Below are 15,728 nucleotides of genomic sequence, written 5' to 3' on the forward strand. Positions count from 1 at the left end.
CACGTTTCTCACGATTATTCGCGATTATTTCGCGGTTAAGATGAGTCACCGCTGCCCGCCCGGGCAAACAACTCCTTTAATCTTCTTGGTTCTTTCGGTAAAGTCACGCAAGCAAGCAGCCGTCCTCACCTGAGGACGGCTGCTTGCATTGTGGCCGAAACGTCGTGAGAATTGTATTTTATTATGTTTTATTTTTTTATTACTTCCCTTCTACGTGACTTTACCGAAAGAACCGAGAAGATGAATCCCTGCAGTCACGAAAGCTTTAAATCGAAACTCCTTAAATAATAATTTAGCGTTTTTTTTTTAAAAACCAACTCCTTAACCACCCCCAAACTTCTCCACCGCGGTCCACGTATATCGTAAACAGGGTGATTAATAAACACAATGTAACACTTCAGAGAATTTGCAACAACGCCACGAGAGACGGGCCCACACCTCCAGGCCTCTGCAGATCCACGTGGAGAAGATTCCGCGTTGACAACGACGGCGAACTTTTGTGAAGCTATTAACGTTACATTTGTTAACGTGTCACAGTGCAGTAAATCCGTTCTTTCTCCCCATTAAAAACGATAGTCCCACTTAAACGTTAACATGATTTTTGGAAGCACTCTTGTTTTTGTTGAATGAGTAAACTCACCAATGAAGTCAGCCTGGAAGATCGCCTCTCTCATCTCCGGAAGCTTCTGGAAGAAGTTGTCGATGTTGATGTCACACATCTTTCTTGGCTGTCGTGGGGGGCTGGGGGAGAGGCAGGAGACTTGAGATGAGAGAGAGGAAACCAGAGAGAAAATCTTCTCACGGGAACTTCAGCCCGAGTCGAACCGGCACCACAATCAGCGCCACGTGGCCTAAACAATCAGAGCCACGTGGCCTAAACAATCAGCGCCACGTGGCCTAAACAATCAGCGCCACGTGGCTTTTCGCACAGCGACCACGTGGGGCCCCGTTGTCGCCTTTGCGATTTAATATTCACGAGTGGTTAATGCGTTATATTATCAATTGCCTTTATAAAGTTTAATTTTGTTCCGTACGTTAAAGGAGTGTTAATTTGTTCAGAAATGCTCATTAATTCGTGTTTGCTAGTTTAATCAGTTTTGAGAATACATTTTGTAATTCATATTTTGTTAATTAATTTTGGCTTATTGTTTTGCTAATTTAGTTGATCTAATTAATTAAGTTTTGCTACTGTATTCATATTATCTAATTTATTCAGTTTAGCATATATAAATATCTAATTTATTCAAGTTACCAAATGTATTCAGCATAGAAATTTTTTTGCATCTGGTAATTTATTCATATCTGATTTATGCAGTTTTTCTAATTGAATCATCTCATCTAATTTATTAAGTTTTGCGAATTTATGCATATCAACTAATTTATCCTGTCGTGAAAATGTATTAATATCTAATTTATTCATATTTTATAATGTATTAATATTTTCTTTAAAAAATATTCGAATGTATTCATATTTTCTACTTTATTAATATTATCTTATTTATTAATATCAAATGTATGAATATCTTCTAATTTATTAATATTTTCTAATTTATTAATATTTTCTAATTTATTCATATTTCTTCTCGTTGTATCCGGTTCCGCCGCTCGGCTGTGCGCGACGATCCGCAGGCGCAGCCCCTGAAACTGCTCGCTCGGTGGGGGGGGGGGGGCTCCTGCACGAGACGGAGGGGGCCCCCCTCTTCCACACCGACAAGTGGCAGCGACCCACGCGTTACCCCCTAAAGACAAAGATCCCCCGTGTAGCTTCTGAACAGACTGTTGGGGCAAGTGCTGTTAGCGAGCAGCAGCACCTACGAAGGGGGCGGCCAGAAACCACGCCCGGCCGCCTTTGTCTCCCCCAGTGGCGATGTTTACTACGCACCGCACCAGGTTACTCGTTTGAGGCCGAGTCGACCTAGGGGAGGCACAGGACCGGATTTCAGACAATCGTCGCTCGCTGTTGGTGGCCGTGAGCGAGATTCGAACTCGGGTCGCCGGGTTCGGAGCACAGCAACGCGCTAACCGCTGCACCACCGCTCCCCACGCACTTTAACCCCATCACCACCAACACCAACAATCACCACCACCAACAACAACCTGCGCCATTCGTTGTTGCAAGTGCCACGCCGACATTCTTGAGTCAAATCGGCGACCTCGGCAGTCTAATGAATCATCGCCAACACGTTCCTTCAGAGTGGGCAGCTAGGAACTTGGTTGGACAGCGCATTCGTGCACGACAGACACATAATCCCTGGTGGGCAGTGTGGAAGCTGTTGTCCCTACCTGTATAAGTGTAGTGTATCGTGCCCCACCTATCCCACCCCCAACTGAATCACCTTAAGGCTGGGAATGTTGAAAGAAACACGAGGCAAAAAGATCCGCCTTTTTCTTTTCAAGGCTTCCATTTTATGAATGGAGCCACCCTCCCCTAGTTCCATTTTGTGAATGAAACATCCTCGTCTCCTCATTGGCCCGAGTCGCGGCGGTGCCCCCCCCACCACTAACCCCCCCCCTCTACCAACCCACCGCTCCCATTGATCGGCGCCCCCGAGCCAATGGGAGGGCTCTGGTGCGGCGGGGCCATGCACGACAGACAATCCCTGGTAGGCAGTGTGGGACTGTTTTTCCTACTCTTAGTTCTTTCGGTAAAGTCACGTAGGTAAAAAATGAAACTAAAATTAATAAAAAATTAACCCGTAAAAACAAAGTTTTTCACTATAAATAATTTATATGCGTGGCATCGGGGCGGCTATAGTCCTCTCGTCCTCTGGCTTGAGATGGCTGCCACCTATAGGTCAGATGATTGGCAGCATTAAATTGGTAATTAAATGTAAAACAATTCCCTAAACAGTGTAAAATTTAGGAATTTTTTTTTCACCAGAATGCATTGTCACGCACAACGAGTCTGTGTGCAAAATGTCAGCTCGATTGGATCACGGGAAGTGGGTTAAAAAACGACCGAAAGATTTGCACGGTCCTAAGCAAGCAAGCGAACTTAATATAAAGGATTTAAAAATAAAACAATACCTGTATAACACCCCACCTGCCTGCGCGTGTGGGTTAACCGGTTTTGATCAGGAACAGGTTTTTCACGCGAAAGCCACCACGAGATTCCGCTCGTTCGCCCGGGAAAGCCTCTCCCGACGCTCAGGACTCAATGTTCAAGAGGGTCCTGCCAGGTTTTGTTTGCCAGGAGGTGATGCTGCTGTTGTCTGAACCCGAGTGACTTGCAGGCGATTTCTCACCATTGGCGGTGTCGTTTGGCAAATATTGACCCAGTTCCGCTGTGTTTTGAGATTTAGCTGAGAGAGGAACGTGGAGAACCCACAGGAAACCCACGCAGAGCGGAACAAACTCCACGCAGAGAGGCGCCCGAGTTGGGAGTTGAACCCGGGGGCCTTGCTGGGGGTTGTGTTACAACTGCGCCGTCTCCCGAAGCCACCAACACCACTACCAATACCACCACCACCATCACCACTACCAACACCACTAACACCACCATCACCACCAATACCATCACCACCATCAATACCACCACTACCAATACCAACACCACTACCAACACCACCACTACCAACACCATCACCACTACCACCACCACTACCAACACCACCACCAACACCACCACCACCACTACCATCACCACCACCAATACCATCACCACCATCAATACCAACACCACCAATACCATCACCACCATCAATACCAACACCACCAATACCACCACCATCAACACCACCAATACCATCACCACTAACATTAACACCAAAACCACAATTACCACCAGAACCACCACAACCATTCATGATTAAAGTCATTATTAAATTCAGACTTTCATTCAGTTTGCTCCAATTTCGACCCACACGTATAAATGTATTAACTGGGCCAAATAACGCCTTCATATACAGTAGAGGACCGCAGAGCTTGGGCAACTGTTGGTAGCGCCGCCTCAACACGTGGCTGCAGCTTCTGCCTTCCCCGCTCGTCTCTGGTTCCTCTCCGCGCCTCCAAGTCGTTCTCTCTCCATGAGCGGGCGACCGCCGTGCGGTGGCGTTACGAGTCGAGATGATGACCAACATCTCTCCCTTCTCAGTCGGCTCAAAGCTCCCGTAAATCACGCGACCTGTGCGCAGCCACCTCCCCTCCTAATCCCTCCCATCCATAGATCTCCATCTCTATTTGTAAATCGGCCCAAGCCTCCTGCGACTGACGCGACTTTGTGTGCAGCTACCCCCACTTTGAATCCCTCCCCTCTCCACGCCACCCCCCCCCCCCCCCCCCGTGAAACCAGACATCTCTGCTCACTCCTCTCCCTCCTCTGCTTGAATCATGACCCATCAACCACCCTCTTCATCAGCCCACACACCTTGGCCTGGTCATTCCTCTTTCCCCCCTCGCGTTTCTCCACTCCCTTCCCATCCTATGTCCTATTCTCTTCTCTTTCCGTTTCCCCCCAACGCCATGAACGCGTGCACGGCTGCGGTGCGATCGTTTGAGGAGTGCGGTTTTATTGATTTTTTTGCAAAGAAATTTCAACTGCGGAGGCTTGCAGCGTCGACAGTGGCCGTGCAGATCACAGCGTGTACACGGTGGACAAGACGGTGGAGGAGGCCTCAAACTGGAGGCAGGGGGCACAGGGAAACGAAGAGTGAAGGCGGAAGACTTGTAGACGGAACCGGTGTAACGGCGCAGCCACCGTGGCACCGACACGGACATTATGAACCTGACGTGGCCATTGTGAACCCCATGAGAAAATCATCAAACTTAGGTTGTCAGCTGTGTTGGCTTGGTTTCTGCGAAACGGCCATCGTGAACTCCCCAAGAGACACCCGGACCCAGGGCTCAGGTCCAGGATCTCAGCTGCGCTGGCTCAGTGTCTTTGCCATGGCCACTGTGAACCTAACATCGATTCTGAACCTCCTCGTGCTAACGCAATGCAGCAACACAAATCAACAGGGAAAGTGAGCATGGTGGTGCTGAGAAGTGGTGGTGCTGAGAAGTGGTGGTGCTGGGAAGCGTGGTGGCGAGTTTGCTGGTGGCAAGCGTTGTGGTGGTGATCGTGGTGACGAGCGTGATGGTGGTCAGCGTAGTGGTGAGAGTGGTGGCGAGTTTGATGGTGCCGAGTGTGGGGGCGATGAGCGTGGTGGACACCATAGTGGGGGTGGGCGTGGCGGTGGCGAGTCCGGCGGTAGCGACCGTAGCGGTGGTGAAAGTGGTCGTGATGAGTGAGCATGATGTTGGTGAGCGTGGTGGCGGTGGCGAGCGTGGTGGTGGTGGTGGCGAGCGGACGTGATGGTGATGAGCGTGGTGGTGATGGTGGCGAGCGTGGTGGTGGCGAGCGACTGAGCAGCGTTGAGTGAGTGCTCAGTGGGTGAAGGTGGCGAGCGTGGTGAGTGGACGTGATGGTGGTGGTGGCGAGCTTGGTGAGTGGACGTGATGGTGAGCGGACGTGATGGTGGTGGCGAGCGTGACGAGCGTGGTGGTGATGATGGTGGCGAGCGTGGTGGTGATGGTGGCGAGCGTGGTGGTGGCGAGCGACTGAGCAAGCATTGAGCGAGTGCTCAGCGGGTGAAGGTGGCGAGCGTGGCGGTGGCGAGCGTGGTGAGTGGACGTGATGGTGATGAGCGTGGTGGTGGTGGAGAGCGTGGTGAGTGGACGTGATGGTGATGAGCGTGGTGGTGGTGGTGGTGACGAGCGTGGTGAGTGGACGTGATGGTGATGAGCGTGGTGGTGATGGTGGCGAGCGTGGTGGTGGCGAGCGACTGAGCAGCGTTGAGTGAGTGCTCAGCGGGTGAAGGTGGCGAGTGTGCTGGGGTGGCTCTGCCAGGCTCCCAGGCCGAGGTGGTGAGCGTGGCGGTGGAACGCGGCCTTGGCCTGCTGGTAGTCGCTTGCCAGCGCCTTGCACGCGCTGTACGACAGCGACAGCAGCGCCGGGACGGACGCGGCCGGTGCCGTGGACACGGCGGAGGAGGAGAAGCGAGACGCCACGAGGCGCAGGCGAGACAGCATAGCCGCCTTGCACAGACGACTCGCGTGGTGCGGCCCCGACACAAACGGGGACCTGGGGGCATGGAGGAGACGGGCGAGGAGATAGGCGAAGATTTGGGCGAGAACGATGATGGTAAAGATCGTGGTAATGATAGCGGTGGTGATGATGATCGTGGTAGTCATGTTGGTGATGGTTCGAAGTGAAGGCGAGTTGACCGGCGAGCGGTCGATGGTGAGCGATGGCAAGGGTGAGCGATGGTGAGCGATGGTGAGCGATGGTAAGGGTGAGCGATGGTGAGCGATGGTGAGCAACGTTCGCGTGTTGGCGAGCGACGGTGAGCGAGCGAGCCGACTCACGTGGGCGACTCTCTCCCCGTCGCCGGCTCCACCACCTCCACGCTGCTGTCACCCTCGCTCCAGTTCACGGCCTCTGCCCCTGGCCCCCTGGTCCGTGGCCCCCCGCGTGGGGGCACGTGGCCGATGTGCGCGATGTTGGTGAGGTAGGCGCCGGGGAGGTCGGCGCAGAGGCGCAGCGACACGCGGCCGTGCAGCGCCGCCCGCAGCGACTCCACACAGTTCCACGAGGCCTCCGCTCCACCTGGCGACACGCAGGAAGGAGCTTGCTCGCCCGCTCGCCCGCTCAACCACTCAACTCACGCACTCACCTGCCCGATCACCGACGCATCCATCCACTCACCCACCCACTAAAACAATCTAATGACCCACTCACCCACCCATCCACTCACCCATCCACCCACTCATCTACTCGCGCACCAACAGTCACCCACCCACTCACCCATCCACCTGGGCAACGTGGCACACCGTGCAGATTGCAGCAGTGATGGTGGTAATGGTTTTGGTAATGGTGGTCATGGTGGTGATGGTGGTGGAGACCCATCGAGCATGATGGAGCTCACATACTAAATTGAAAACTAATTTCTTTAGAACTGCCTTTTGTGTTTAGTTTCTTGTCTTTCCCTCGCACCTCCAGATTAGCACAGTTGGTGATGTACGGTGCGAAAGAAGGTCAACATACATACATGGTGGTGGTGGCGACAGTGGTGTTTAAGGTGGTGGTGGCGGAGACAAACCAAGCCTGATGGAAATGTACATGGTGATGATGGTAGTGATGGTGGTGGTGATAGTGGTATTGATGGTAAAGGTGGTGATCATGGTTGTGGAAACGCACCCTAAGTGATGGAGCTGATGTACAATGACGGTGGTGGTGATTGTGATGTTACTGGTGATGGTGAGAGTGGTGTTTTTGGTGGTAGTGGCGGTGGCGAAAACGCACCCTAAGTGATGGAGCTGATGTACAATGACAGTGGTGGTGATTGTGGTGTTACTGGTGATGGTGATTGTGGTGTTTTTGGTGGTTGTGGTGGCGAAAACGCACCCAGTGTGATGGAGCTGATGTACACGGGCTCAAGGAAGATGCTGAGAAGGCTGCCCTGCACTCCCAGCACCTCCCAGCGCATCAGCTTGTCACTGCCGCTCATCACGGCTATCGGTAGCTGGGCCTGGCATAACGCGGCTGGCGTGGCCTGCGAGGCCTGTGGGGTCTGCAGGGCTGGTGGGGCCGGAGGCGCCGTGTAGGCCGAAATCAGGTGTCTTTCTCCCGTCGCCAGCACCTGCTGCAGGTTCTGGGAGCCGTGGTGGTAGCTGGAGGTGCGGGGAGAGAGAGAGAGGATGGGGAGAGAAGGGCGAGGAAATATTCCAAGAGGGGAGCACATGCACACACATGCACACCTACACGGGGAGATTCACAGTCTCAGTGCCCCAGTGCCCCAGTGCCACAGTGTCCCAGCGTCTCAGATTCCGTGTCCCAGTATCTCAGCGTCCCAGCACCCCAATGTCCCAGCACCCCAGTGAGGGGCAGCGGGGGGCGGCGTCTCACGCGAGGGCAGCCCCGCGGGGTAGCTGGTCCAGGTAGAGGTGGAGCGTGACCCCCGATTGCAGACTGTAGCGCAGCCCCCCGCCAGCGGGGGTAGCAGCGGCAGTGCTGCACAGCACCGTCCCCTCACCGGCTTGGAGTAGCAGGAGCTGGCGGTAGAGGTACCTGCCTCCCAGATCGACATCAACATCAACGCCAGCATCAACATCAACTCGCAAGACATTTTATGTGATAGTGGATATGGCAGATATCGGGGCTCTTACCGTTGTAGGGGGTGCCGCGTCGTCTGCTTTCGATGGTGAAGATGAGCGGATATTGGGGAAAGCGGATATGGGGTTTGGCAAATATGGGGTTTAGCGGATATGGGGGTTGGCGGATATGGGGATTAGCAGATGAGGGATAGTGGATATGGGGGATATGAGGGATAGCGGATATGGGGATTGGGGGATAGCGGATATGGGGGGCTTACCGCTGAAGGGAGCGGCGTGCCGTCACCTCGGCGTGCGAGTCGAGAATCTCACGGCCCTTGCCACTGGACGTCTCGGAGCAGATGCCCCAGCCGGTTCCCACGGCGACCACTTGGAACGGGTGCCCCACTGCACAAAGACAAAGATCCCCCGTGTAGCCTTTAACAGATTGATTGGGAAAGTGCTGTTAGTGAGTAGCATGTATGAAGGCCGGCACGGTACTTGAAGGAGGTGGGCGGCCAGCACCACGTCCCGAGTGGCGATTACTACACATCGCACCAGGTACTCATTTGAGGCCAAGTCGACCTCGGCGAAGCCCAGGACCAGTTCGGATAATCGTCATTGGTGTTAGCCGCGGGCAGGAATGGAACTCGGATTTCCAGGTTTGTAGCAGTGCGCTAGCCACTGTACCACCACTCCCCATATACACAAACACATACCTACATGCACACAACAGCTGTCTTCCACCTTTAAGTGGTGACATCACCACGGCGCTTTTTCCAGGCTCGGTGAACCTCGAAGTCACGTGAAGAGTGGAAAGCGCTCGCTGCTAGCAGGTCACGGGCAGACCCAGGTGCTATGGGTTTATCAATTTCACTGGCAGATGCATCACGTGTGCTCCCCAATGTGCCAACTCGCTGTATTTAAGCTGCCTGGCTTTGGGTCTTCTCGGCCACAGTAACACCCCTCTCTTCTCTATGCTCGCGAAACGTGGACCCCTTTAAAGGAACATCTGCGTCATCTTGAAACAGCCCGCATGCGCAGCCACCACTTGCCCAAGCAGTTGTTTGGCCGGATAGAGGGGGCTAAATGGGTGCAGCACAGGTTAGAGAAGAAATGGGTTAATGTGGTACAGAAGGATGTGGAACTGAGTGGACTTGCCGAAGACTTGTCTCAATGTTGTCAATATCGGCCTCTACAGAGGAGGCTCATGAAGGACGCTAATGGGCAGTTGGTGGCTGTCGCCCTCCAACAACAACAGAGGGCAGAGGAGTGATGCTCACAACGGGCAGAGCATCAGGCAGCTAAAATGCAGCAAATTGGTACAGTAGGGGGGGGGGGCACAGCTGGTGCATCCGCCAGTCATCTCAGTCAGTCAACCAATGGGACCTGGGTCTGACCTCATGTGAGTCTTCGACACTTGACGTGGCCTCAAAGTGCACCTGGCATGGCACAAGCGTGGTGGTGACGTTGTGAGTGTGCGAGTGAGTGTGTGTGAGTGAGCAAGTGTGTGCCAGTCTATGAGTGAGTGGACAACTGAGTGTATATAAGAGTGAGTTTTCAAGTGTGCGAGTGTGTGTGAGTGTGCGCGAGTCTATGAGTGAGTGGACAACTGAGTGAGTGCATGTAAGAGTGAGTTTTCAAGTGTGCGAGTGTGTGTGCGTGAGTCTATGAGTGAGTGGACAACTGAGTATGTATGAGTGAGTGTGCAAGCGAGTGACCCGCACCGCGCTTGACAAGGAACGCCGCCAGCCGGGGGGTTGCGCCGTCATTGCCCCCCACGAGGGTCCCCCCCCCCATCTCCACGAGCTCCGCACACTTCTTCCGCACGGCCATCGCCACAGCCTCCTGGGCTTCGGGCCCCATGCCCAACTCCAGCAGCAGCGGCCCCGGCACCGTCACCTCTACCGGGTACCAGCAGTGGTGGCAGGGAACAGCAGCACGGGGCAGCAAACAGCAGCAGGGACAGCGTCACCGACACACGTCCACAGGGCAGCATGGGGCAGCGACACCCACACATGCTGGTCTGGCTCAGGTGTGTCAGTGGAAAAACCCACGCGTGTTACAAGAGTCCTGCTGCTGCTGCTTTACCTGTGCATCCCCGAGTCTTCTCAGCCTCAGCTGCCCCCATCACCTGCTGCTCCTGCCTCCTCTGCTGGCCACCGCCACCGCCGCTGCTGCTGCAATCTCCCTGCCAGCAGAGTAGCAGCTTCATGGCGGCGATTGCTGCCGCTGCACGTGCCTCCTTCTTGCTGCGCCCCACGGCCACGGAGACGCGGTCGCCACTCAGGAACGCGGCCACCGTGAAGTGACGGCCAACCACCCCGTCTTACATGGGGCGGAGGGGGGTGGAAGACATGGGGGGGGGGGGGGAGACATGCAGGAGGACGCGGGGAGAGGACGTTTGGGAGGAGACGCAGGAAGGAGACGCACGAACACAACTCACCCACTCATGAATCCATTCATACACGACCTCATCCACCCACCTACTCCCGCGTTCACCCACTTTGGCAAACATTCGCTCAACCACCCACTCGCTTACCCACTCATACACTCACAAACCCAGACACTCACCCACTCATACAGTACTAACCCATCCACCCAGCTACTTGCTGAGCTCCCCCACCCATGCGCGCATGCGCTCACCAAACCACCCACTCGCTTACCCCCTCATACACTCACAAACTCAGCCACTCACCCACTTGCCCCTCTACTCACCCATTGAGTCCACCTCTGCCAGGCGGAGCGTCAACCCGTAAATCTGGCTGTACTGCGTGAGCGCTGATATGGCGTGCAGGGTCCCAGACTCAAACTGAAGCGCCAGCCATTTGGGAACCTGGCCAAAGTGAATCCCTTCACTACCGCCACCGCCACCTTCATGAGGCTTGAGCGTTGAGTCTGCACACCAGTGCGAGTGAAGCCATTTCAGTGTCATGTAGATTCTGTATGACCAGGTGATAACTTCTAGAGAGGCCAGGATACAGAGGTGGAGTCCCATTCGCAAGAGCGTCCTGGGTCACCAAAATAATATGGAGATCCACAGAGATACTTAGAGATAAAGAGACCCAGAGATACAGCGAGATATAGAGACAGAGATACAGAGACACAGACGGACCCATAAATAATACATGGAGACCTATAGCGATAGATTGATACAGAGGCGATCCATATAGATACTGACAGACCCATAAATCTATGGGACCCTATTTGCCTGTATGAAGATGATGATAAAAAAGAAAAGGCTTTACCCTTTCAGGCAAGAATACAGGAGGTTTTGAGATGTTCAAACACCAAAGAGACACCTATGACAAGGCATCAAGTCTGCATTAACCTAACATCATATTTGTGACAAAACATGCAAACAAACGCACTTTGATAATGTATATGCACTGTCCTTGAAACTGATTGGCCTACACCAGAGAGGGCCTCCTTTATGGCCTTGCGTCACCAGTGTTCGACCAGAGAACGCCAAAAGGCAAACAGCACAAAGGCAATGTCAATATATATCGGGTTGGGCAGTGATATCTATGGGACCTTTTTGCCAGGGTTCTTGCAATAAGTGTCTATTTGGTGTCTGAACATCTTAACACCTCCTGTATTCTTGCCAGAAAGGGTAAAGCCCGTTATTTTGGTCATCATCTCGATACCGGCAAAACGGGTCTCGTAGTTATAACCCGTCGACCCGATATATTAATGCTTTGATATTTTGTATTGCCTTTCGACGTTCTCTAGTCTAGCAATGGTGGTGAGACAAGGCCGTACTAGAGGCTGCCTGTGGTGTAGGCCAGTCTATTTCAAGGACAATACGTTCATTATTATGAATGCATATTTGTTTGCATCTTTTACATTAAGCACGCGTGGTTAATGCAGATCCGTAGAGATACACAGAGACTCATAGAGAGACTGAAATAGAAATATATAGATGCAGTACAGAGATACCCAAAAACCTAAATAGATACAAAGAGACAGATAGAGAGATCCCGAGATACAGATACCAAGAGAGACCCATAAAGATACACAGAGACAATGACAGAGATACAGACCTAGAGATACACAGAGACCCTTGCAGACTCATAGAGACCCATAAAGTGTCTTTGTTGCTGCTGTGCTCACGGAACCACAGATCTCCATCGGAAACGGGACCATGCGTGTGACAAATGAAATAAAGTTAAACACAGAGAGGGCAACGTCAAGTTGTGAACCCGCCTGCCGACTCCCCACACGGAGCGGCTCAGCTGACGGCATAGCTGTCGAAGCCACACGGTTTACTCCGTATTCTTGTACAGGGAGTTTTCAGGTCGATACGGCGTACAGCCGTTTCAATACGGGCAATACAATAAATTGTTGTCTAATTTATTTGTGTCTCTCCCTTGTGATGGGACTTTGCAGGATGACCGTTGAGATGTATAAGGGGCACGGGGTGACCAATAAGATCTGAATTGGTGTGTAACAAGGTAGGGGGCACTGACAAGGGGTTGACAGGAGTGCGACGGTCATGACCTCTCACCTGCGGCCAAGTTGACCCGGGGCATGGTGGGGTCGGCCTTGCGGTCGAGGTGAGTGCCGTCCATCATCGCCGGCACTGTCGGTGATTGTTGTCGTGCCGGTGGTTGTTGATGTGTTGTGGTTGGTTATTGTTGTTGTGGGCACGGTGGTTGTGGTTGGAACCGTGTCCTCAAGAGACACCAGTGCTCACCACTTCAGTGACCGAGTGATCTCCAGACCTGCTTGACACTCTCTCTCAACAACATCAGCAACATCATCATCGTCGTCACGTGATTATGTAAGGGTTGATTCCTTGTAATCTGATTACATACAGACACTGGCGTGTTGATTGCTTGTAATCAACAATCAATTGCTTGTACTGTAATCAACAATCGATTTCTTGTAATCAACAAGCTTGTGTGTGTGTGCCTCGTGTCATCCGAGTAATCAAGAGTACTGGACGAGTAACCTGATTATGTATTGCCAGAAAGGGTAAATTCTAGATTTGAAGCTTTCGTGACTGCAAGGATTCATACTCTTAGGTTTTTTCGGTAAAAATCACGTAGGTAAAAAATAAAATTAACATAAATTATTTTATTTCTATTATTACTTTTATTAATTTTAATTTCTATTATTACTTTTATTAATTTCATTTTTTACCTACGTGACTTTACCGAAAAAACCTAAGAGTAGAAAGGGTAAAACCTCTCTTATTTTTCATAATAAGTCTTCTGATATTTGAATTGTCTTTGCAATGTTCGCCTTTTGGCGTCCTCTGGCTTGACACTGGTGAGAGAGACAAGGCCATGAAAAAGGCCATCTCTGGTGCAGGCCAATCAGTTTCAAAGACAATGCAGATATTATTATTATCATCACCATAGCATGTTTGTATGTTTTGCCACAAGCACGTGTGGTTAATGCAGACTTGATTCTTGATTCTGATGCTACTGATGCTGCTACTGCTGCTACCGATGATGCTGCCACTGCTGCATTGGGACAGAACTGCACTTGGCACTTATTATCACGGTCACGATTGCCGGTTAAACTCATGGTTAACACAACGCTGGTTTAGTTAAAAACTAGAAGCATTGTTTCTAGAGCAGTGGGGTGGTTCTTATTCTTCTTCACCTGGGGGTGCGAGATGCCCTTTCTGGGGGGCATGCGAGACGTGTGGCAGATTGATGTTGTCGTTTTAGAAGGTAAATAATGGAAAACACAAGTCACAACTTACTTCGTTTTATCAAAACACTACGTATTTATTAACATTCTACTTTGGTGCTGTAAACGATTGAGGAATAAATGGATTCATCTTCTTGGTTATTTCGGTAAAGTCACGTAGAAGGGAAATAATAAAATAACAATAAAAATAAAAAAGTAAATAAAGCATGTTTAATTTTATTTTTATTATTTTATTATTTCCCTTCTACGTGACTTTACCGAAATAACCAAGAAGATGAATCCCTGCAGTCACGAAAGCTTTAAATCGAAAAAGAATAAATGGATGCAAATGCCACAAGCGTTAACGAGAATATTATAGAATAGGCGACGTTCCAGGCAACTGCCCCTATTCAGAGTACACTGGGGGAGCCGGTGGAGAGACACAAGGGAGACGGACACGTGTTGGCAACTCGACCACACCGTGGGGGCCTCCACGACGAGAGATTCACACTTTACCCCAATACAATGGGAAGCCGACTTATTCACGAACTGTGTATTGACGATGCAATTAACGCGATAAACACCTAAAAACCACGTGTGCTATGGACCACATACACGTATGACATGTTGTTCATGTCACGCAGAAGACGAGTGTTGTTATTGTATCGCCGGAAAGGGTAAAATCCGAGTGTTATTTGTCGTAATGTTCTATACTTGCATTGCGTGTGTCGCTGTTCGCAAGGCCGCACACGGAGGCTGTCGTCTTTTCTGTGTGTTGTAGGCCAATTCGTCTTAAACACAATCCCTATACTGTACTACCTAGATTTAGAGTTTACGGATACTATGAGAGCACGTTTGTTTGTCCGCCGTATTTGCCGTTTGGACATCTTAACACGTCCTGTGTTTTTATTGCCAGAGAGGGGAACGAAGCCGAGTCGCGACTTTCATCATCTTGGGATACTAAAAATAAAGGTCCCACAGACACACAATTGTTGTCGTTGTTTATTATGAATTAATTACGGATGTGATGATGTATATTCGACCAGGGGCCTTGCGACCGATCAGCCTCAACTCGACCGGGGACGAGGCCTCGGGCCACGTGGCGGGGCCGCGGCTCACGACGAATATTATCGATTAGGGGGCCTTGGTCGCGTTCAGTCAACGTCCTCACCGATTAGTAGCCGAAAGTAATCCCCCGACACGGATAGAGTAATCCGTTACTCATCGACGAACTCACCTGTTTGTGAAGAGTCCCGCTACTAATCACCGTGGTAAGAGCTGTGTGGAGAGAGAGAGAGAGACGTCGTGCTCACGGATTGTGAATGTCGAGTGACACCGGCTGTGCTGTCGCGGTAACGAATGGGCACGTCAATAGTTTACGTGGCAAAGCGTCGGGGCTCACGACGCATTTATATCTACGCGATCCAACCTCGTCCCCCCTCCCCAACAAAAACAACCTCAATCATGAATGATATTGGTCGCGAAAGCCGACAGTACACGACCACTACTTACCTGTGTAGGGGTGTTACGGGAGGGCGAACAAACACACCAGGGCTGGTTATGGCCGCACGCGGAAGGATGCTTACATCCACGTCCGCACCGGTTAGCCTGGGGGGCTGTGACGGCGCTGTGATCCCCCACGGCCCCACCCCTCGGGGGGGGGGGGGGGAGTTGCTATATAAGGCGGTGAGCCGGTGGGCTCGGGGTTCAGTGTTCAGCTTAAACCAGCGAAGCAAGAAGACCGGCTAGATAGGCCCTGGGACTCCCCTGGATCTCTGTCCTTCTCAGGACCGACCAGGGCAAGCCAGTGGCGTGGCCCCGAGAGCCCAGAGCCGATGTTCTTGTAAGAGCCGGTCTGGTGATTAAGGGTGCCGTGATCCCAGCTTGGCCAGAGCTGGGTCAGCTAGCTTCCCCGAGCTCTCGAGTGGAGGACCTGGGAGTAGGCTAGCCGGGTTCGAGACAGTGGGGTCTCCCTGTTAGACGGGTGAAGGGGCCATTACCCCTTCGAGTGTGTA

General features: G+C 51.9%; 2 protein-coding genes across 5 annotated transcripts in view; both read right to left on the reverse strand.

Moving 5' to 3' along the window:
- Window positions 1-788, reverse strand: part of LOC133342179 (poly(A)-specific ribonuclease PNLDC1-like) — a 29,244-nt gene extending 28,456 nt beyond the window's left edge. Inside the window, exon 1 of the mRNA XM_061551143.1 lies at window positions 641-788. Coding sequence (XP_061407127.1) covers window positions 641-719 — 79 coding nt within the window. The 5' untranslated portion in view covers window positions 720-788. The remainder of the gene's footprint in view (window positions 1-640) is intronic.
- Window positions 789-4,508: 3,720 nt separating this feature from the next.
- On the reverse strand, window positions 4,509-15,278 carry LOC133342180 (adenosine deaminase domain-containing protein 1-like). Of its 4 annotated transcripts, XM_061551144.1 has the most exons (11): window positions 15,226-15,274; window positions 14,951-14,991; window positions 12,578-12,806; window positions 10,789-10,968; window positions 10,162-10,398; window positions 9,798-9,974; window positions 8,352-8,478; window positions 7,886-8,047; window positions 7,385-7,650; window positions 6,346-6,586; window positions 4,509-6,061 (listed from the first exon to the last, which is right to left on the reverse strand). In XM_061551144.1, the coding sequence occupies exons 3-11, from the start codon at window positions 12,642-12,644 to the stop codon at window positions 5,785-5,787; spliced, it is 1,734 nt and encodes a 577-aa protein (XP_061407128.1). In that variant the 5' UTR covers window positions 12,645-12,806; window positions 14,951-14,991; window positions 15,226-15,274; the 3' UTR covers window positions 4,509-5,784. The 4 variants fall into 4 exon arrangements, with proteins under 4 accessions (XP_061407128.1, XP_061407129.1, XP_061407130.1 ...); XM_061551145.1 differs by lacking the exon at window positions 14,951-14,991 and having other exon boundaries at window positions 12,578-12,810; window positions 15,226-15,278; XM_061551146.1 differs by lacking the exon at window positions 14,951-14,991 and having other exon boundaries at window positions 15,226-15,277.
- Between the last annotated feature and the right edge of the window lie 450 nt (window positions 15,279-15,728).

The sequence above is a fragment of the Lethenteron reissneri genome, chromosome 14 (assembly GCF_015708825.2).
Source record: "Lethenteron reissneri isolate LAM-NWPU_2019-01 chromosome 14, ASM1570882v1, whole genome shotgun sequence".
Taxonomy (NCBI): domain Eukaryota; kingdom Metazoa; phylum Chordata; class Hyperoartia; order Petromyzontiformes; family Petromyzontidae; genus Lethenteron; species Lethenteron reissneri.